Source organism: Macrotis lagotis, chromosome 1, assembly GCF_037893015.1.
Source record: "Macrotis lagotis isolate mMagLag1 chromosome 1, bilby.v1.9.chrom.fasta, whole genome shotgun sequence".
Taxonomy (NCBI): domain Eukaryota; kingdom Metazoa; phylum Chordata; class Mammalia; order Peramelemorphia; family Peramelidae; genus Macrotis; species Macrotis lagotis.
Genome location: NC_133658.1, coordinates 86,929,132 through 86,953,370, shown reverse-complemented (window position 1 = coordinate 86,953,370; position 24,239 = coordinate 86,929,132). Strand labels below are relative to the sequence as shown.

Below are 24,239 nucleotides of genomic sequence, written 5' to 3'. Positions count from 1 at the left end.
GAATATTCAGAAGTGTAGCATAGTTGGCCTGGGCTCAGATATAACCTGGTGTCCAAATATCAAATCCTTGACCTTGCAAGTTAGGTTCACTCTGTCTGTCATTCCCAGGAACACTGTATAGTCAAAGAAGTGACTCTAGTCAAGTACTCAAGTATCTGGAAAAGAAGTAAAGGAAGAAAGGAAGGAAAGGAGGGAGGGAGGGAAGGAGGGAGGAAGATAAAGAAGGCAGGTGGGAGGGAAAAAGGGAGGGAGGGAAAAAGGGAGGGAGGGAGAGAGAGAGGGAGGGGGAGAAAGAGAAAGAAAGAAAGAGAAAAAAGAAAGGAAGGAAGGAAGAGAGATAGAAGAAAGAAAAAGAGAGGAAGGAAGGAAAATAGGGAGAAAGAAAAAACAGAAGGGAAAGGAGGGAAGAAAGAAAAGAAAAGAAAGAAAGAAAGAAAGAAAGAAAGAAAGAAAGAAAGAAAGAAAGAAAGAAAGAAGAAAGGAAGGAAGATAGAGGGAAAGAGACAGAGAGGAAAGAACAAAGGAGAAAGAAAGAAAAGACATCTTAGAAATACTTAGAACAGCTGCTCCTCTTTTGATAATAGAATTTTTGATTAAGAAGGACCTTAGAGATCATCAAATATGAACCCCTTATTTGATAGATATAAGCCCCTTTGCTTCCTAGGCAGACAAAGGTAACCTCACCTCCTGTGGTGATAGGGAAGACTGGGAGAGGGGTGAGAGTAGGAGAGTTAAATCCCAGGAGGTAGGAAACTTGAAAGCTGAACTTTCCAAACTAGCTGCCCAAGTTTCATTGTAGATCTTAGGACTGTAACCTTTTCTCTTTGCAAGGTCGCTGGTACCTTGGCCTGAATTAAACTTCTAAGGCTTGCTAGGAATCAGTTAATAGCATTTCAACTATATTTAACTTGGAACAAACCCTAGATTCATCAAAGCTGGATTTCGTTTTTTTTCCTGCCCATAAAGTCAACCAATTAATTAACATTTTGAAAGGTGAGTTGGGGGGAAGGGAACATATGGATGAAACCCCAAAGTTTAAATTCCTTAGAATGTTCACCTCAAAAGGATTTAATTTCTTTAATACCAGATTTGGGCATAATTAAAACTTGAACATTCCTGTTGTTATATCCTTGATCCTTTTTATAGTTAATCTCCCCTGAAAATGGAACACCAGTTCCTTTCAATTCCTATGTGTTTTACTTAAGTATTTAAAAAACAAGGAGGCTGATTTTCTTCTTTTTGGAAGTGGTCATTCTTGGCCTCTTTTCCTCAACTCTCCCTTACCTAACCTTAAAGATTGAATGGGCATTGCCTCAGGAAAACTGTGACCTGGGAAAGATCTAGCTTTAAAAAGCCAAGATTTCTCACTGCAGTCAGGGCCATCTCCAATGGTCCTGATTCATATTTGGTCATTGGATCCAGAGAGCTCCAGAGGAGAAAGTGAGGCTAGTGACTTAGCACAGCCCCCCTCCCACTCAAATCCAGTTCACATATATCTCCATCACGTATGACCTTTCTGATGTCTTGGTCTTCTGAGAACCAAGGACAAATATCAATCAACCATTTGCTGATTGATTAGGGTCAAGACAGTCTATACCTGAATTTTTTCACCTACAAATTGGGACAATGATTCAGAAATATCTTACACAACCCAAAGCTGAAAGCCACTATGAATTTCTCACAATAATCCTTATAAGGGAATTAATACAAGTATTATGATCTCTACTTTTTGCATAAGGAATCTGAGTTCAGATAAATCACAGCAGTATAAGATATAGAGTTGATGGATCTTAGATTTATAATACTCTAGTTCATCTCCTCATTTTTCAATTGAGGAAACTGAAGCCAAAGTGACCTTTCATTATATGAATCTGACTCAAATCAAAAGAAACAACATGATAGTCAGGAATAAATGGAAAACTCATTTCTCAAGGAAAGTTTTTTCTTAGAGAACTAGAACTATGCTTAAATCAATGAATCTAACAGTAGTTTCTAAATAAATATTATATTTGTCACTAGGAAGGAGACTGAAAAGAGCAGAAAGGTAATATGAGCCCATATTGTAGAAGGCTTTTATGGAAAGATAAGGAGTTTAGACTTTATCCTGTAGAGCAGTTCTTTACTTTTCTTGTGTTTTCTGCTTCCTTTGGCAGTCTAGTGAAACCCATGAACTCCTTCTAAGAATGTTTTTTAAATGCTTAAGTAAAATACATGGGATACAAAGGAAATCAAGGATTGAAATATAGCTATCATTTTCCTCCAAAAACCATGTTCATGAATTCCAGATTAAAAACCCCTTTTCTAGATAGTGGAAAGCTATTGAAAGTTATTTAGTACAGGGAAATGATATGATCCAGGAAGAATTTCAGGAATATTTGTTTGGCACCAATATCTATGATGAATTAGGCTAGAGAAGGGAGAAGCTGACAGAGAAACCAGTTGGGAGTTCATTGCTATAATCTAAGTGTGAGCAATTCATTGTGTTGGTGGCAGTGGAAACAAATGTCAGACTTAGGGTAGTAAGGATTGAGTGTATTTGGTGACAATGTTATTGAGGAAACAGGACAAACACAGAAATAACTTAATCACATTTAAGTATCAAATAATACTAAATGATCAAGTATAAACTGAAAACAAACTGACCCCAGAAAACAAATAATTTGTGTTCCAAAAGTTCATTTAGGAGTGAGTTAACTGGACCTTGGAACACATTTTTTCATGAAAACAATGTCAAAAAGGGTGCTTATACTCCCAAGGTAGGCCAGGAAAACTTATGTAACAACATAATATAGTTGAAATTCATTTTAATTTGTAGTGAAAAACTTTAGCTAGAAATAATATTGTAATCATACTAATTAAAGTTTTAAAAATGCAGTTGAATAAGAATTAGTGTTTTATTTATCTTTAATGTTGGTGCCTGGAGAAAAGTGGACTTAATTAGAGTAAAAGGAGGAGATAGATAGAGAACATCACAGAAATTCTGACGGGGATTTTAGGACATTTTAAAGAGTTTTATGGCTGAAGGCAATGGTTCCTTTGGGTATATTTTTCTTTAAAAATGTTTCTAAAGAAGTCTGGACCATTATTTTCCTTTTTTTAAAGAATTGTTAGTTTGAAACAAATAAAGGAAGAGAAAAGGAAAATTTTTTCCTAAGATAACTGGTCATCAATTGGAACTTAAAGAGGAAAGTGTTAAGAGGTTATATATGTGTCATTGAGAAGACATTTGTTTTATATAGAATTACCTGAACTGTTATTAATTGAAGATGAAGGAAATGATAACATTGAGGGAAAAGAAACAGGGGAAAAAACATCAGATCAGAGTTATCTCATGCTGCTTCTCAGGTGACAACATCAATTCTAGACAGTTTAGTCACTGTTGAGTTAAAATAGTTTTAGGATTTGGGGAGAAGGAAGATTAACAAACAACACACCCTTTTAATGTAAGGATTGTTTTTAAAGTTTGTAACTGGAGAGATGCCTGGAAATAAATGCTGAAAATCTCAGTGGGATTAGATTGGGAAGCCTTCCCAAAAGAGGTGAAAGGGGAATGAGAAAATAGTGAAGGGAATATGGATGAGTGGTGGAAGGGATTCTGTTTGACTTGCTTAGTTCTACTAGATTTGTATTTCTTTTTCCTTTCCCTAAACCAATCAATAAGTCAATTAATAGGTATTTATTATTTGTCTGCTTTATCAGATGCTGGTCATATGACTGCAAAGAATAAAATAACTTAAACTCACAATGTTCTTGTCTTAATGGGTGAGACACACACAAATGTATACAGCGTAAATGTCAAATGAATAACTACAAATACATAAAATCATTAAATACAAGGTATTTTGGAAGGAAGGGGACTAGTATTTGGGTGCCTTAAGAAAGGCTTCATGTAGAAGATGGTGGACATCTATGTATTGTATAGTGGTTAAGGTGTTAGACAGACTAAATTTTTGATTGCCTTAATCCATTAAAGAAGGGAAATAGCAAGCCATTCCAGTATTTTTGCCAAGAAAACTCAAAGACAATATGATCCATAGGATCATGAAGAGTTAAACAATACTGAACAAGAAGCATTTATTAAATGTTTACTAGGTGCCAGACATTGTAATAAGCAGTAAGTGATACCAAGAAAGGCAAAAACAGTCTTTTTTCCTCAAGGAGCTCATGTTATAATGGGGGGTACTATTAGCAAACAAGTATGCAAAATATGTATATATATATATATATATACATATGTATATAATATATATTATTCTCTCTATGTGTGTATATATATATACATTTGCATATATATGTATATAGCAAAAATAGAAAGTAATCTTGGAGGAAAAGTCACTAACAGTGAGGAAGACTGGAAAAGATTTGCTCCAGAAGGTAGGATTTGAGTCAAGTCTTGTAGAAAGATAGTGGGCAGAAATTAGAAGGGAAAGCCTTCTAATTCATGAGGAGCACATAAGGAAAGGGCATGGAGATGGAAGAGGCAGTATCATGAGGGAAGAATATCAAGAATACCAGTGGTATTGGGTCATAGACTATGTGGAAGGGACTAAAAAGATAGGAATGGGTTAGATTGTGAAGGACTTTAAAAGTTATATAGAAGATTTTACATTTGGTGGGTAATGGGAAACCAATGGAGATAAGCAAAATATAGATGTGCCTATGTAATTCTCACTAATCTGAATTTTTCTAGATTGAATTGTATGTGTCATTTATTATTCACAGTCAAAGATGCAGCATAGTGATAATGAGAAAAGAGCTGTGTCAAGGAAGAACTGGGTTTAAATCCCATGTCATTTTGGGAAAGTCACTTAATATCTTCATGTCTCAATTTTCTTGACTAAAAATCAGATGACATTTTTAGGAAAGTGCCTGGGAAACCTTCAGGCACTCTGTAAATGTGAGTAGGTATTATTATTATTATTATTATTATTACTATCATTATTATATCACAATGTTGTGTTGCCAATACATAACCTGTTTTCAATAGTTGCATTATTAAACCTCAACAGAGCAGGAAAACACTGAGTCCCTGGGTAGAGGTGATTCTGGGATTGTGAAGGCTGAACTAATGGAGGGCAGGATCTGACAGATCTTAATCAAGTTAGAAAGATTTGGAAAACACACCCAACAATGGCCTATTGACCCAGGATCAGACTGGCTAAGTTCCAGGCACATGATTACCAGTGATAAATTTTCTCATTCTCAGCAACTGTGAAGGAGGGTAGGGGTGACTACATTTGAAATCACAGATATTTAGAGTTTTGAAGTCCCTATATCTTATCTTCCAAATAGACTGTAAACTCCTTAGATAAGGAACAGGTCACAAGGTTCTTTGGGTAGAACCTTGCTCTGTCGTCCATCCTCTTAACTTCCTTGTTCCATTTCTATTGATGGTTGGGCAACTCTCAGGACTCTCAAAGTCACCCAGGTTTGAAATCTCATTCATAGCTCACTCTTCTTTCTCTTTATTCCCCCAAACCAATCAGTTGACAAATTCCATAAGTTCTATCTCCATAATATCTCTTATATCTGATCCCTTCTTTCCACTGCCATAGGAACCATCCTTGTTTGGAATCTCATTTACCTCCCACCTAGGCTGTTCCAAGAGTCGCCTAACCAGTGTCACTAGCTCCAGTCTCTCTTTTTCTTTTCATCCTTCTTTTTCAAGGCAATCTTGTTCCATTAGAAATTCATTAAGGACAGGCTCTCTCTCTCTCTCTCTCTCTCTCTCTCTCTCTCTCTCTGCTTTTTTTGGTATTCCATTGACTTATTGTTTCCTATTGCATACTGAAGAAAACAAAGTCTTTAACCTGGTATTTGAGGCTCCCTTTTCACAATCTGGCCATAACCTCCCTTTTCAGGTTTATTTCATACTACTCCCCTTCATATTATGTTCCTGCTTAAAAAAAAAGGAGGTCTTCAATCTCCATACATTGTCCCAAGTAATTGTCCCTTGCAGGACTAATATTCTCTGGATCTATACTTTTGTGCCCTTGGGAAGCCTTTGATTTGTTATAAAGGTAGTACCTTTACTTTATAAAGGTAAGCCATGATGACAGGTCATCACTGCAACAAGAAAGTTCTTTTATACCTCCCTGATCAATTTGTTATCCCATTATCCCATTCAGTATCCACAACACCTAATCCAAATCTTTTCATCCTTCTTCACACCTCCCATAGTTACCTCCTCTACCTACTCTTTCAGCTGAAGATTTGGCATCATCCTTCACTTAAAAAAATTGAGATCATTCACTGAGAGTTCCCTTTTCTTCTTTCCCTCCTCATCTTATATCACTCAAAATCACCTTAATGAGATGAGGGCAAACCAAGGTGGTCAGCATGGTTCAGTGGAAAAACTGAATAAATCTGTATTAAAAAAAGCTGGGTTCAAATTTTTAGTTTTCCACTTTTTACTTGTGTGACCTTGGGGAAGTCTCTTAGGCTCTTTAGTTCTCAGTTTGGGCAGAAACTTGAAAGTCCCATTCAACTCTAAATCCTACAATTTAGGTTTGATTCTACAATGCTATGATTAAATACTAATATGAATGTTCTAGGTAACGAATGCTAAGAGAGCATGCCATTTGCAAAAGGAAGGGATTGGATGAGACTGGTCTAAAGCTCTTAATCTCTGACATTATAATTTTTGAACCAGGGTGATCAGGGAAGGCTTCATGAAAGAGACAGGATGACGCAATTTGGATAAAAGCAGCGAGCGTAGGGTAATCTAGCTAGCAAGAGCAAAGACTCACAAGCCAAATTGAATCAGGTGTGTTCCAGAAATTGGGGAAACCCAACTAAATCAACAATTCACATTGGGGAAGAATGGGGAACAATATTGAAACAATGGCATGACCTTTTAACTGTGGAGAAATGGGAAGTCAGCAAACAGTTTGTTGTTGTTTTATGAAGAGGAAAATGACAGGCAAAGTGTTTTAGAAAGATAAATTTATCCAATGAAATGTCCTTAAGCAATTCTAATTCCTAAAAATCAGAGGATAATAAGAATTTTTATTTCATATGCAACCTTCAAAAATTGCATCAGGAACTTAACCCTAGAGTATTCAGGGAATAGATAAAAGGGCCCTGGCTCTCCTCAAATCTTAGCCACTCCAAGTCATTGAAAGTCCCATCTCTTATCAGACAGGGTTATCCAGTGACCAGAGAGCTAGACCCTGGGACTATGGCTCCCAAATAGTGACTTTTAAATTATCTTTGCAAATGGAGGGCATTAGTAATACAAATAATACATAATCATATAAGCATCTCTATGCCAGAAATACCATCTGTTTGATTTTGGAGTGTATTTTTAAAATTATATTTGTTAATATGGGGGGACTATCACTACCATGAACAAAATCATGAAGACATTTTTTAAAATGCTGATTAAAGAGAAGGTAAGAAATTGTCCTTCCTTCTTTTGCCTCAGTCTAACTGCTTCGTTCATGGCTCTCTGGAAAAAGTAAATTAATCTAAACCAAGCTATTCTTCCTTCCTCTTTCTCTCCTTCCTGCTCTGCCTCCCTGACTGTCTTTTTCCGTTTCTCACTCCCTGTTTCTGTCTGTCTGTCTGTCTCTTACCTCTTCCTACTTTTCTCATCTTCTCTGTCTCTTTATCTTTCTCTTCCTTCCTCTCTTTCCTTCCCTCCTTCCCCTTTCTTTCTCCCTTCCCCTTCCCCTCTCTATCTCTCTATATGTCTGTTTCTGTCTCCCTCCTACTCTCTCTTTCCTTCCTTCCCTCCTCCTTTCACTCCTTCTTTCCCCTTCAATGCATTTCTTTTCATAGCATCCCTAGATTAGAAGAGGCAATGGTGTTTTCATTTTAAAAGCATTTTAAGAGGTAAAGGTTAACTAGAGATAATGGACAGTTCCAAAAAAGGAATGAAACTAAGCAGACTAGGTATTATCTGTTTATAAGGACACAAAACCAAAATTTATTGTGGATAATCTCCTTTGGGGTTACTAATGAAAATTTATTCACAACTGACAGTCTTTCTACAAAAAGGGGGGAAGGGAAGTAAGAGAAGGAACATTTCTTATTTCTCATTTTTTTTGAACAATAGTCGGACATACCATCTATTCACCTGTTGTTCTCTTCTAGTTCCTTCCTTTATTTGGACCAAAACATTTCACAATATCATACCTACTCTATTCAGGAGGCATGTGGGAAAGAAGCAAAGCTACCTTATAAAGGGCAGAGATTGTGTTCTCATTCTTGGCAAGTTCTCTTGGGAAGTGCATACACTCAAGGATCTGTATAAATAAATAACACGGTTATAGAATTTGTGGGGGAGGGTTCTCACCTGCTGTTATTCCAAGACCTGGTTCAGCTGAAGCCTTTTTGATGAAAAGAGACTTGTTTGCTCTATCAGAGCCCTAAGAACACAGTTTATTTGTTGAGTGAGGACAAGTTTGAGCATATAAATACTTGGAGGTGCATTGGTCAACACTTGTCTAGGAGTTGAGGTGTAGGAAATAAAAAAATGAACTAGTTCAGAACTTTTGGAAAGAATGTAAGAGGAATAGGGAAATCAGCATTGTTTTTTTCTTTCTTTGTCTTCTTTTTTTTCTTTTTCTTTTTTTCTTTTTGGTCTTATTTTCAATTACTTTCCAAGGTGATGGTGCTTCATTAAATAACAATAGATTAGAGTTGGCAGGGACCCCAGAGGCCAGTCCAATCCAAACAAGAACAGGAATCTCCCATACCACAGCCTGAAGGAATGGTCATCCACCTTTTGTTTCAACTATAGAGGGGACTTTCTGCTTCCCAAGGCAGCCCATTCCACCTTGGAAGATTTCTAATTATTACTCTTTCCTTTGTCATTTCTACCCATTGCTTTTAGTCCTGCCTCCTGGGCTCAAACAGAAATCAAATCTTTCTTCCTGCCCTTTAAATACATTGATACAATTGTTATATGCCTCCCAAGTTTTTGCTCCTTCAAGTAAAACAGCAAAACTTCATTTGTTTTGTCTGGCCACAGACAGTTACTATCTGGGAGAGCCTGGGCAAGTCACTTAACCTTTGTTTACCTCAGTTTCTTTAACTGTGAAATATGGTTAATTGAAGCACCTAGTTTGCACTGTCATGAAGATCAAATGAGATAATATCTGTAAACAATACTTAGCACAGTGCTTTATTTCCTTCCTTTCCCCTCTCTCCTCACTCACTTATCTCTCTCTCTCTCTCTCTCTCTCTCTCTCTCTCTCTCTCTCTCTCTCTTTAGGTTTTTGTAAGGCAATGGGGTTAAGTGGCTTGCCCAAGGCCACACAGCTAGGTCATTATTAAGTGTCTGAGACCGGATTTGAACCCAGGTACTCCTGACTCCAGGGCTGGTGCTTTATCCACTACGCCACCTCGCCGCCCCCACTTATCTCTTAATAGGACTTAGCAGCAATTTTTTTTTTTTTACATTCGTGCTTGCATGAATAAAACCCTCTACAGTCTTAGAATTCCTCTTCAGCATTGAATGATAAATGGCTACCCTGATGGAGGGTGTTTTAGAGACTTTTTCACCAGACCTCAGGGTATCCCATTCAACTAAAACTTTCTGTCAACTGGCACTGATACACAGGAACAATTCAATGGTAATCAAGATTTATTGAAATAACCCAGCAATTCAAGCTCTAGCAATACAAATTGAATCATCAAATAAAGGCGAATATTCATTGAATAAATTAACAATATTTAAGTGCTTAATAGGACAAATACTATGACTGGAGATACAAATTTATTTTTTAATTATTTTTTTATTAAAGATATTGAGTTTTACAATTTTTCTCCCAATCTTACTCCCCACCCCCCGCCATGGAAAGCAATCTGTCAGCCTTTACTTTGTTTCCATGTTGTACATTGATCCAAATTGAGTGTGATGACAGAGAAATCATATCCTTAAGGAAGAGACAAGAAGTCTAAGAGGTAACAAGATCAGACAATAAGCTATCTTTTTATTTTTTCTAAATTAAAGGGAATAGTCTTTGAACTTTGTTCAAACTCCATGGCTCTTTATCTGGATACAGATGGCACTCTCTTTTGTAGACAGCCCAAAATTGTTCCCAATGAGATACAAACTTATAAAGGGTGTTTGCAACATGCCCAGTTCACCTAATATGGCAGCTGCCCGAGGGCCTTGTCTTAGGTGTGCTTAGATCATCTAATGCCCACTCACATGGTCAGTGACCCAGAGTGCCTCAATCTAACATTGCCTAACATGCTTTAGGAAGCTAATGTTGGCAGCTGAGTAGAGGATGGACTGGTGAGTAAAGATATGATATAGGACTAGGATTTGAACCAGGTCTCTACTAAATTTTTTCTGGATCCTTTGGATACATGTATGTATCCAATGTATATATCCAATGTATGATTATATGTGTATATACATAGGTATGTGTGTGAGCAGATAAATGGATAGATGGATGAATATATGCCTCAATCTCCACTGAGTTCATCACCTCTCTATCTGCAAGTGAATACCATTCTTCATCAAGAGTCTTCTGGAATTGTGATTGGTCATTGTGATGATCAGAGTTCCTAAGCCTTTCAAAGTTGTCTTTACAGACTTACTTTTCCTGTATATTATGTTCTTCTGGTTCTACTCCCCTCACTTTACACTGATTCATGCAAGTCGTCATAGATCTCTCTGAAACTATTCCATTCATTATTACCTATAATATATAATATTCCATCACATTCATATATCATAACTTGTATAGTCATTCCCCAATTGATGGACATTGCCCTTAATTTCCAATTCTTTGTTCCATTAAAAAAAACTGTTATCAATATTTTAATCCTTATGGGTCTTTAATTCTCTTTTTTTTATCTCTTTGACCTTGTAGTGACACCACTGTGTCAAAAGATATGGACTATTTAATAACTTTTAGGGTATTTTTCCTAATTGTTTTCTAGAATGCTGGATCAGTTCAGAAGAAACAGTGCATTAATGCAGTTTTTTTTTTCCCATGGACTCTTCAGCATTTATCATTTTCCTTTTTGTCAACTTTGGCAATCTTATGGTTATGTGGTTGTACTCTTGGAGTTATTTTCACTTACATTTCTTTAATTAATAGTGAATTAGAGAATATTGTTCCTATTGGATTTCTTCCTATGAAAAGAAAACTGGAGAATAACTCTTATTCCTATGAATTTGATTCAGTTCCCTATGTATCTTGGAAATGAGACTTTTATTAATTAATTTAGTAAAGATTCCCCTCTCCAGTTTCCTGCTTCTCTTCTAATTTTAGCTGTATTGGTTTTGTTTGTGAAAAATCTTAACTTTATGTATTCAAAATTGTCCATTTTGCCTCTTGTGAACCTATTTTTGGATGGATACCTTCCCCCATCCATAGATCTGACAACTATTTTTTCCTACTCCTCTAATTTGTTTATGATGTTACCCTTTGTGTCTAAATCTTGTATTTTGATCTCTTTGAAACCTAATCTTCCTAAATCCTAATGCATGTTAGCCTATGTCAAGCCTTACCATTATAATAGCTAAGATGGTTTGTTCATTTCTTTCCAAGATTTCCATCATTTTCCTTTCATCAGAAAGATATTTCTTGGTGATAAGAATTAGATCCAGAGTAGCAGTTTTACTCAGACACTTCCACTACCTTTAGAAACATGAAATGATAATTATAAATATGCCAAGAATTCATCAGCTCATTCATTTTTGGCAGCAGGAGAGAGAGCATAAACAGATGTTTGGGTAGTTAAGGCTCCCCATTACTGCTGTAGCAGCTCTCTTTGCCAGGTTTGTGATGTTTCCCAAACTCTTTGTCACACCCCAATCATGATGCTAGATACAACTGCCAGTACTGAAATTTCTCCAGAAATCCCCAGTGCCCATCCATTAAGCCGCAAGATTCCACAGAATGTAGGCTGGAAATCCCTAGCTCCAGACGCTAAGAGATCATACATTTTCATATGTCATCATCTTTACAGTTTATTCTATTTGACGGACCATACTTTTGCAATTTATTATTTGCCAACAGGAAGGAAAGATGTGATTGATTGTAATGCAAACATTCTTATCTGTTATATTTGGTCTTGTTTTTAATGACTTGGTATTTTCTTTCTATTAGTGGAATCAATGTGTATATTGTTCTTCAGGTTCTGCTCTCTTCATTCTGGATCATTTTAGTCAGATAGTCTTTTATGTTCCTCAAATTTTTTAAACTTGTCATTCTTTATAGTTCAATGGATTCATATACCTTAAAACTGACTCATCAATTCTTCAATCATTGGGCACATATTTCATTTTCTGTTATCACAAATAATGCTACTATGAATTTTTTTTTGTTCATAAAGCTCCCAGTGAGATTTTGGCCTTATTCCTAGAGGTAGAAAAGTCAAGGTCAAATTTGACCTCAGACGCTAGCTATGTGACATGGTTCAAATCATTTCAACTCTGTCTGCCTCAGTTTCCTCTGCTGTAAAATAACGATAATAATAATAATAATACCTAATTCTCAAGTTATTATCAGAATTAAATGAGATATTTCTCAAACATTTAACACAGTGTCTGGCATTGTATCTCTCTCCTAACTTAGCTATTGAATGACAAGGTGGATCTTTGCCAAACACCTGACTTTTTTGAGCCTTAGTTTGACTGTGTTTTTGTCTTACTTCTTAATATCAACAGACTGGAATTTTGTTGTCACAATATTTGTGGCGAACGCAAAACACTGATGAACATTTAATTACTTCCGACTCTTTGTGAGTTCCTAGACCATAGCATGCCTGTCTCTTCTATCCTCCAATATCTCTAGAAGTCTGTTCAAGTTCATGTTTGTGTTTCTATGACACTATTTGTCCTCTCATCCTTCTACCTTCAGTCTTTACAAACCTCAGGGTCTTTTTCATTGGGTCCTGTTGACCAAAGTATCTAACCTCAATATTTGACCTTCCAATGAATAGCCTAAATTAATTTAAGAATTGATTGATTTAGTTTCTTTGCTGTCCAAAGATGTTGCTTAAATATGGTAAAAAAAGATAATGCTGTACATTTTATATATGACACTATTTCAAAGTCATTCGGATTTCATTGGCAGCATCGTTTCATTTATCTCCACAATTTTTCATAACAAAAGTTTTTTTTTCAGCATCATAAAAGTAAGGTATGATTTTAAAAGTAATGGTCTTCTATTCTAACATTACCTGTATTAACCCTCTTCCATTTTGATTGTGCATTATTCTTCTTTGAAACATCAAAATTTGAAAATTAGATTGGACCTTTTTACCTTGTCAGGGGGTTTTTGCTGGATGGTCTCTATAATCCTTTCAGGTCTATGTAGATGATTTTGTGGTTTTTCTGTCTTCCTGGAGATGTTTTTAAAGGAAGCCTGATATTTTTAAAAAAGAATTCCTCTTCCTGTCTGGTATTGCCTTGTTCTCTGATCCTTCACTAAAGTCATATCCCTATTTGCTTCTACTGGTAAGTATACTTTCTCCATATCGCACTCTGAGACATATTTTGGTTCACCTTCCCCACATTCCACTCTGAGACATATGATGATCCGGGCAGGAAGACTATGACATCTCCTGATTATTTATATAGCATTGCCCTCTTACTGCTTCTGGCCTTTGCTTCTTACTCAGATACCTTGTATAGATTCTGGTCTCTCATTGCCCGTATCTTTTGCTCCTTGATTCTTGATTCTTGTTACTTGACCTCTGGACTCTGGACCTTGTTTGCCTCATCCCACAGTAAATATCTGCTCCTTCCTACCTTTGATTCCTTTTTTGTACTTGAAACGTATCCAATAAGATAAGATGTTTCTAATACCGGAGATTTGTAAACCTCAAAGCACCATGTGAATGCTAGTTATTATTATCATTATTATATATATTGAAATGAAGACAATTCATCAAAAAGATTATAGGAAATATTCCTTTACTGAAAAGGAGGACAAACTCAAAGTTTTAAATTGAAATTCCCATATTGACTTAGAAAATTGCAAATTAACATGACCTATGTTGAATTATATTTTAAATTTATATTGTTAAACATTTCCCAATTACATTTCAATTTAGTGCCCAGTTTTGCCCACCATGAATCTTAAGTATGATATCTATGAACTAGATGATCTCAAATTTCCTTTTGTCCTCTGAGATTCTGTGTGTCTGTGATGCATTTTGACTGCTCCTCATCTTCTTCATCCCTCAATATTGACATTTCCTAGCTCTATTCCTTTCTAACTGAATTTATGGCCCTGACCTCTCATACTGAAGTAGTACATTATTATCTTTTCTTTTGTCTCTTTCCTAGTGTGGTAGAAACTGTATGCCTTTTCACAATCAAATAATAAACATCTATTAAGCTCCAGCTATGTGCTAGGAGTCTGCTAACACTTCAGGTATAGACAAGACAGTCCATGTCCTCAAGGAGATTACAATCTCCTGTCTGATGTCATTTTTTTCCCTCTTTGTTTCTCCCCGCCCCTCCCAAATTAATCTCTACTATTCTGGGATCTTTGTTTCATAGGTTCTTTGACTCTCTTGTCCTTTTCTTTCTTTGCTTCCATGACAGGCCCTCATTAGACTTTTTGGTGATAAGAATTTTCTCACCTGGATAAAATAGCTTCTTCACACTCTTTATTCTCAGCTGTAGCACTGGTTGTTTTTCATTCTTGTGTAGGGCTTAATTCACTTTACTGTGCTCCACACCCTCACTCTCCTTTTCTCCCTTTCACTTCATTGCCTAATATCAGACTGAAGTCAAGTCTGGAATTTTTAAAAGACAGACACAGAGCTTGTGAGCAGGTGGATTGGGAGGAAGGAGCAGGGTACTGGCATTCCTAGCCTCACCCAGGATTTAGCACTAATTGCTATACTTGGGTGGGGCTGGTAAATCTCCTGGGAAAAAGAGGATAAGGTACTGGCTGAAGAAAACATTACATTCTAAATCACAGTCATGGGATAGAGCAGATCCAGGATAGAGTCAATTTTATTCAGTCCTTCAGGGTGGAGAGAATAGAAAGAATGAATTACCATCAAGATAACTGCCCTGCATAGAGACATAATTATACTTCTGTGGAAATTCAGTTTTAAAGATTTAAAGACTTGTCTAGTGACTAAGATGTTGAATACTGTCACCAAGAGAAATTCAAATACTCAAATAAAAAAAAAGATTGATAATTAAAGGAAGCTGTCCCACAAGAAAGTACATTCGAATCAACTGCAGTGAATATCTTGTTTAGTAGTTTTATATACATATTTGTGTCAACTCAGGAAAATACCTTTGTTTTAATATTGAACCCACCCAAATACAAAAATGCTTACAAAAATAGTAGGAAATGAACCTGGAAAATTAGCTTAGAAAAATTGTAAAAGGTTTTAAATGCCAAATTGAGGAATTTGCATTTTATCCTAGAGTCAAAAGGGAATTACAAAAAGTTCTCCACCAGAGCAAAGACATGGAAAGCCCTGTGCTTTGAGTCTACAGTTAGATAGCAGTCCTTGTCATTTGTTCTATCTTTCTATCAGAATGAAAACTCTTTTGAGGGCCTATGTTTTTGCCATTTTTTTACATCCCAAATTAATCCCCAAATCAACAAAGATCCAGCTGCTTGGAACTGAATCCATAATGGACCAGTCAAGTTAAAATAAGGGCTTGTTAGTTTTAAAAAATGTTTTAAAAAAAAAGAATGTTAAAAATTGTTCTTTCATATCATTGGGAGGAAATAAAATAATTTTTTTTTCAGATAAGAGAAATAAAGGAATACAGTTCAGCAAGCCACATAGAAGATGGACTGAATGGAAAGATTGGAATTGTTCTAAGCAGTAGTGAAATAGATGTGAAGATGGAAGGAAATAGACTTCAGGAAAGGGGACTTCAAGATCAATCTATGTGGGGTCATATTTGTAAAGAACTCACCAACTCTCTGACTCAGGGAAGTAAGAAAAGTTTGCCTCCAAACCTAAAACTCAAATCACAGGTTGAACAAAGTACAAAGTTCACAAATGGGGTCCTTCAGCTGGATAGTGAATTTCTTAAAGGAGGTAATAATTTCTAAGGAGACAGTAGTTTCTTAAGAAAGCAATAAAGTTAAGTAAAAAGAGACAGTTGGGAGCCAACAGTAAAGAGGATAGTTACAAGCTGGGAAAGGAATAATCAAGTTAAAAGGAAATAGGGAAAAGAAAAGAAGCTAAGATTAACATAGATCCAGATACATGAAGCTGGGGCCATATTATTCTAGCAGCATGGACCCAGCTTAGAGAAGAGAAGAGATGAAGCTGGTGGGTCTGAAGTCAAGGAGAAAGAGACTTCTATCTTGGAGGATTTTTTTACTTAAATACATTTTGGTGGTGGGTGGGACCAGGGTGGTACATGAGGAGTGGTTTAGCACCTGGTTCTTCCCCAAGGAGTGGCTAAGACAGCACTTACTGGGTCTGAATAGCTTTATTACAACATTTCTTCTTGTGCCGGAGAGTTCCTCTGCTCCAGATGGAGTAATGATAAGGACCTGATCTAATATATTGCTTGTGCAAGGGAGAGCTGGGGATAGATACTGTTAGCCAAATGGACTTGAAGAGAGATTGGGTCCTGATCAGTATTAAAACAATGATCGAATTTGCTAGAATGTTATGAAGATGACACTAGGTTGTAATGTTTTCTTCAGCCACTGCCCTATCCTTCTTTTCCCAGGAGATTTACCCAGCCCCACCGAGGTAGAGCAATTAATGCTAAGTTGTGGGTAGGGCTAGGCAAGCCATTACCCACTCTTTGCTCCCAATCTGCCTTCTCACTGACTATATGCTTCTCTCTTAAAATTGCCAGACCTAAACAAACAAACAAATAAACCCAACAAAGGCACAAAAACTCCCACTCCTGACTCCCGTCTGCTTCTGGCTCAAAGATTTTGAGCATTCACTTTTAAGCTTGTGATGATATACTTGCCCCACTTAGCCTTCCCTCACTTAAATCCTGTTCACTTGTTGGTCAAGGTATCTTCTCCTTGATATCATAGTTCTCTTTGAGAACAAAGGACAAACAATAACACCAGCAGCAAATCCCCAGATATCAGTAAGTTCTCAAACTCCTATTATAAATGCATTGTGATAGAAAGGCTGCATTTCATTACCATTCTGTTGGGGGGGGGGTTGACTTTTCATTTAAAATGGATTATTTTTTGAAGTCAGCATCCCTTCTGCTACCTCTCTGCCTTTCCCAGCTTGTCCTCCTTTCTGATATTGCACTCACCACTGCCTCTTAAAAACCCTTGGGGTTTCTTTGGCTAATGTGCCATGGCCTATAGGAAGCCTTTTTGGATATCCTTAGTTGTTAAGGGATTGTCTCTCAGATCTTTAAATGATAATTTTGGTCCTCTTCAATTTGAATGTAGTATCCCCTGCAATCCAGTATCAGCTCCTTGAGGGTAGAGATCATGCTTTATTTTGTGTTTGTACCACCATCACTGATGCCTTATACATGATAGGGACTTAATAAGTGCTTATTAGATTGGAGTTGGAACCCTAAAAGATTTTCAAAGATTGGAAAAGAAATAAATAAACATGAAAATGATTACTAAGGGAAAAAAGGTCCACACTGTTACTGATTCAGATATCTTTTCACATAGGCTGTTGTTTCTCTTCATTCTCGAAGACCATCATTAGGGATGTGATGTCGTGACTTGCAAGTGCAAATGAATTGTATCTAAGTGAATGAGGCTGTGCAGAGTTGCCAGTCTTGCTTTTTCCTCTAGAGCCATCTAGGTAAAGCAGACAAAGATGGATCAGGATGACTGGAGATGGTCTTGATGCTGTGGGAAACCTTGGTCTTTTTAAGCTAAAGTCTTTGACAAGTCTCAATTTAACTGATGCAATACCCACTCAGCAATATGGGCTAGGTAAAAAAAAGCACCTGAGAGACAGTGACTAGCTGTGGAACTCTGCATAAATCATTTAATTATTCCTGCTTGCCTCAACTTCCTTATTTGTAAAATGAGCTAGAGAAGGAAATAACAAACCACTCCAGTATCTTTGCCAAGAAAACCGACTAATGGATTTACAAAGAGTCAGACACAACTAAAGGAACTGAATAACAACAATAATGAATGTGTGTATATCTATCTATTTTATCTATCATCTCTTTAATCTTTTCTTTATGACCCATATTTCTTTGTGCACCCTTCCCAGTATTTTAAAAATTGTGTTCATTTAAATTCTGAAATTGTTATTGTTATCATTACTTTAGGGTCCTTGCTGTACCCAATAATCTTTGCTATACTCAAAATGAAATTTGAGGGGATCCCACAACCAAAGTCATTTATGTGGTTTCTAAAATGGATAAGAAGGATTGGTTTCATTTGGGAACAAATGATATAACTGCTTATCTTTCTACCAGAATGAGCAGTTGATGAGCACCTCGGCACTCTGCCATGCTGAGGAGATAATGAGAATCCATGTGCTATCTTGTTTTGTGATATAGAGGTTGTGGGAAGAAAACTAGAACTTGATTTTCTATTAAAAATCAAAGAAAGTTCTAAGAAGTTTTGAGTAAGTTTGTCTTCTAGTCTAGCATTTTACTTTCAGAAAGAGATCCTTCATCTGACAAACTTGGATACATATAATTGCAATTCAGTTCAATTCAATCAACGTTTATTTAGCACCTACTATATGTGTATATGGGGAGGTATCTGGTATGGGAAGCTATGTTGTTCTTCTGAGCAGAGTAGCTGTTGGGAAATGGAGGACAGAGTCAAACACTGACTCTGGAGCTAGAGCATCTGCATTTAAATCTTATTTTGGTTGCTAACTACTTGTGTGATCTTGAGCAAGCTCCTTAACCATCTTGGGTCTCAATTTTCTCATTAGTAAAATGAGGTAGTTGGAGTTAATAGCCTCACAGGTCCCTTCCAGCTCTACATCTGGGAATTTTCTTCCTAAGCCTAGGCCTTTGTAATAATTAATCTTCGGTGTGTCTCCCACATACTCTTGCATGAGCAGGTTGCAACATATCTCCCAGGAAGAATTACATAAGAGAAGTGGTATAAAAGGTAATACCAGAGAGATGTAAGCCAAGGAGAGGGTGATCTGTTCATAGAGCAGAAGCAAGGGATACCTAGAGTTCACCCTCTTCTTCTTATATTTGTATCTACTGTACATTTAGGTGATCTAGAGAGAGGTCTCCTTGAATGTTAAGAGGACCTCCTACCAAAAATTTGTGAAAGGACATGGGCATGAGTATCATTGGAGGGATCACCTTCATGGATGAGACCACAGATTCTTGGATGTATTAAAATTTGCCTGGGCAGTTAGGTGGTATCTAGAGAATCAGGATAAAGTCAGGAAGACTATCTTCCTGAATTCAAATGTGATTTCAGATATTCAATTAGCTGTTTGACTTTGGGCAACTCTATTTACTTCAATTTCCTCCTCTGCCAAGAAGACTCCAAATGTGGTCACGAAGACTCGAATATGACAGAAACTGCCGAACAACAACAAAGATACCTTTATCACTAACAAAACACACCAAAATCAGAAGTGTTTATCTTTCTTCTATAATTCTTCATCCCAACATCAATATTGGAAATGAAAAATTTTGGAGTAATTTATGATTCAGTGCTTTTACCTGATAACTTGCCATTTTGAGTCTCCAACAACTATGCTTGGCAGGATTCCACTCTTACATGGACACAACTGGCTTAGATCCTTGTGCTATAGGTGAGATCCACTCCCTTTTATTCTCTACCGGTAGGAATATAGAAGACTGATTCCTTTCCCTTTTGAAATAGCTATATTATGAAAACTCCTCCTGAATTACTACTTGCATTTCTTTTCTACAGATTGATTAATTCTTATTTAGGTCTCAATCATACTTTTGGAGAATTGACTATACTCACCACCATAAGTACTTTAGTTCTGAAATTTAGAGTTTTGAGTTTTCTAGACTCAAAGGACAATGGAGAGATGCATTGTAGGTATGGATAGACCAACAATGGATGGTTATACCCAAGAGATCATTTAAATATATTAGAAATAGTTTTAGTGCTGACAGTCAGTTATGCCAATGTCATCTTGAACGCTTCTAGTGAATAAGGAGTTCATTACTGTTGGAAGAAATACATTTCATTGTTTGAGAAAAGTCACATTTATGGGAAACCTGAGAAGATCTTTCCAGCTATTCTGAAAATATATCAGGGTCTCTTGAATAAGACAGAGGGTTCCTATGATGAAAAATACAGCTAAGTCCTGCTTAGTCTTTTTTTGGAATGGTGAACCCTGTAAAGAGGTCACATTATTTGAAATTGCTTACCATATTGCCATTGAAATGGAACCAATGATTATATTTTGGAAAATTATAATGAACAAAGTATGAATTCAAATACATATAGCTACTTTACAAGCTTCATTCTTCCCACTAATCAGGACCTGGCTGTATATACCATATGGTATCATTCTACTTTCTTTGTTTCTGTTTCCCTTTCCCTTTCCCTTGTCCAATCACTGTGGTTCTAGTTCTTTAAGGCTGGCAAATACTGTCTCTTTCCTCCCTTTTTCCCATCCTGGAGTGCTTAGGGTTTCCAGGGAGTCCTGGCATCTCTGGTGTGAGGCCTTGCTGAGCCCTTTTTAAGATTACTCATCTGGAGGGGCGGCTAGGTGGTGCAGTGGATAAAGCACTGGCCCTGGAGTTAGGAGTACCTGGGTTCAAATCTGGTCTCAGACACTTAATAATTACCTAGCTGTGTGGCCTTGGGCAGGCTACTTAACTCCATTTGCCTTGAAAAAACCTAAAAAAAAAGATTACTCATCTGGGGCAGCTAGGTGGCAAACTGGATAGAGCACTGGCCCTGGAGTCAGTAGGACTTGAGTTCAAATTCGACTTCAGACACTTATCAATTACTTAGCTATGTGACCTTGGGCAAGTCACTTTAACCCCATTGCCTTGCAAAAAACAAAACAAAACAAAACAAAAGATTACTCATTCATCTTTGGTGTCTACCAAGATCTTATCCAACTCTCACCTGTGCATAAAAGAAGTTGTAGTGTGTCACTGTTCACAACCCAGCAAATTATCTCAGCAAACCAGCTAAATGAGGTTGAGGGTAACAGGCTAAACTCAAACATAACAGTGAGTTATGGGGGTGCCTACTCCAAGCATGTGAAGACTTCCTTGGGTGGAACAGGCACATAAGAATAATTTGTTCTAGTGGCTATGTGATGGCAGACATTGTGACACACTTAGAACTTGGTCAGACATTGAAGATGCCACTGTATCCCGGTCATCACCAATCACCTTGACTCGTCTTGTCATTGGACTTCAATGATTTTGGAAGAGAGCCTGAGACGGACAATTCTGTGTAACTCTGCCTTACTTAAATCCAATTCATGCACGAGTCAAGATATCACCCCATAAGGTTATTGGTCCTCTTCAAAAATGAAGGACACACAACACCTCTATTCCTTTACCTTATACATTTCCCTTCTCCTCGCCACCCCCCCTTTTCATAAATCCCTAGAAGTAAACTTTTGTATGTGTAATTCAATCTACTGGGAAAGAGTTCTTGTGTGTAATCTCTTTGACTTTTTTAGCCTTGTCCTAATCTCATCACCTTCCCCCTTTCCCTGGTTTCAGTCTAACCTTTTCACTATGTTTCTATATATTCCATTTTCAATCTAGCAGTCCAGGTTCTCATATACAATTGCCCCCTGACCATCTGCCCTAGTTACTCCAGTGAAAAATCTCTGTCTACTTTCCTATTTATGGCAAATACAGCAGCTGTCAAACTGGATAAAAATGGGAAAAGACCAGTGGATTTAGTGATAAGAAGGTAATTAGTGACCTTGGAGAGAGCTATTTTAAGTGAATGATGAAGACAGAACCCAGATTCCTAGGGACTGAAGATTGAGAGTATGCTGATAAAGTAGAGACCACTAGGGCTATACTATGCTTTCTAAGAGTATGAAAATGAATGGAAGGAAAGATATAAGAAAATAGCTTGATGGCATTGTAGGGTCAAAGGAAGGATTGGGTTTTTCTTTTTGCTTGTTTAGGATTGGAGAGCAGAGAACAACAGATGAAAATGAATGAAGCAGAGGGAACAAAGATCCAAGAAGATGAAATTAAGAGACTAGGTAGAGGAATTAACTTTTGTAAAGGGGGCAGGGCTATCTCTTCTGAATGTAGAGGAAAAACAATTTACTTGTTTTCAGCAACTTTTAAGTTTTCTTGTTTTGAAGTTAAACTTTCCCTTTCAATTATTTTTCATATGATGTGGTATTCTTTGTGGGCTCATAGAATTCCAGAGTTCAAGTGAACTTGGTGGTCAAGAAATTGAACACATTTCTGAGAAAAAAATTCCTCCAGAACATGGAATTTCATGGAATCACAGGCTTTTGAGTGTTGAAATGTACCTCAGGAGTCTCTACTTCAAACTTCACATGGAAGGAATTCAAACCCCCTCCCCCTCCAAACACATTTGATCAATGATCTAATCTCTGCTTGAAGACTTCCAAGGAGGGAAGTTCTAAGATAATCTTCTTTTTGTTGTTTAATCATTTGTTTATTCAAAGTGTGATTTTTAGCATTCAAGTCATATCAACTTTGATATTTTAAAAATTTTATTCTATTTTATTTTCATTTAAAATTCTCTTCTGCCACACCCATTGAGAAGGCAGGAGAAATTATATCCATTATAGATATATGCAGTCAAACAAAACAAATTTCTATATTAACCATGTATGAAAATGAAAGAGATTTAAAAATGTGCCTCAAACTGTACTCTGAGTTCATCAGTTTTCTATCTGGAAGTGGATATCATGTTTCATCATGAGGCCTTTGGAACTGTGGTTGATAAGAGTTCCCAAATCTTTTAAAGTTGTTTGTTTTTATAATATTTTTGCTATTATTGAAATGATTTTGCTCACTTTACTTTTCATCAGTTTATAGAAGTCTTTCCAGATTTCTCTGAAAAGTTTCCTATCATCATTTTCTTATTACCCAATAGTATTCCATCACATTCATAGTCCAGAAATTGTTCAATCATTCCCCAATATAATTTTTTTTGTCCATGTGTGTCCTTTTCATCTCTCTTTGACTTCTTTGGGGGTACAGAACTTTCAGTGACTTTACTGATCAATGTAACCTTTGCATAGATTCCTTACAAAAGATTAGGACATTTCCCCCTTGCATCAAGCCTACATTTGCTTTTTTTTTTTTTTTTTTTTTGCAAGGCAATGGGGTTAAGTGGCTTGCCCAAGGCCACACAGCTAGGTAAGTATTAAGTGTCTGAGATCACATTTGAACTCAGGTCCTCCTGACTCCAGGGCCCGTGCTCTATCCACTGCGCCTACATTTGCTTTTTTTGAAACATCCATCCATTGTTCCTAATTCTTCATTTTGGAATCAAGTCAAATGAGTCTGAACTCTGTTCCACGTGATAGTTTTTCAATCACTTGAAGATATCTATTGTATCTCCAGTGTCACCTAGGCAGAACAGTGGACAGAGTGCTGACTTTTTTTTTTTTAGGTTTTTGCAAGGCAAATGGGGTTAAGTGGCTTGCCCAAGGCCACACAGCTAGGCAATTATTAAGTGTCTGAGACTGGATTTGAACAGGAGTCAGGTACTCCTGACTTCAAGGCTGGTGCTTTAATCTACTACGCCACCTAGCCGCCCCATCAGAGTGCTGACTTTAGAGTCAGGAGGACCTGAGTTCAAATACCTCTTCAGACACTTGTAGTGTGATTCTACATTAGCCTGTTTGCCTCAGTTTCCTGGAGGTAAAAATGGCAAACCACTTCAGCATCTTTGCCAAGAAAATCCAAATAGGACCACAAAGAATTGGACATGATTGAAATGACTTTAAAAACAACCAAAAAACCCCCCCATATCTCCCCTCTTTTCTTCATGTCTTCACTTCTCTATCAAATAATCCTCAGATGTCATGGTCTTGAGATCCTTCATCATCATCAGCCCAGAATTGAACCTAATAACAGGATAGAGGACATTGAAATGATCACCTCTCTACTCCTGGAAGTCATGCTTCTTTTAAAGCAGCCTTGGATTCTTTGATACCAAGTTAACATTGTTGGTTCCTCCTGAGCTCATAGCCACTAACACTCAGAGATCTTTTTTGAACAAATTACTCCCGACTAGTCTTCTTTTGGATGAAATCCCATTTGTCACTGTCCTCTCAAAATGGGGCATCTAGAATAATACATCAAGGAAAGCAATCTTAAAACCCTAATTTCAGGAAAATATCTTTTTGAGAATTAATTATATTCAAAGGATATCACATTAAGG

At 36.9% G+C, this 24,239-nt stretch overlaps 1 protein-coding gene across 1 annotated transcript in view; it reads left to right on the top strand.

Annotated features, from left to right (window-relative positions):
• Window positions 1-19,097: 19,097 nt before the first annotated feature.
• Window positions 19,098-24,239, top strand: part of ATL2 (atlastin GTPase 2) — a 108,327-nt gene continuing 103,185 nt past the window's right edge. The window contains exon 1 of the mRNA XM_074204058.1: window positions 19,098-19,659. Coding sequence (XP_074060159.1) covers window positions 19,626-19,659 — 34 coding nt within the window. The 5' untranslated portion in view covers window positions 19,098-19,625. The remainder of the gene's footprint in view (window positions 19,660-24,239) is intronic.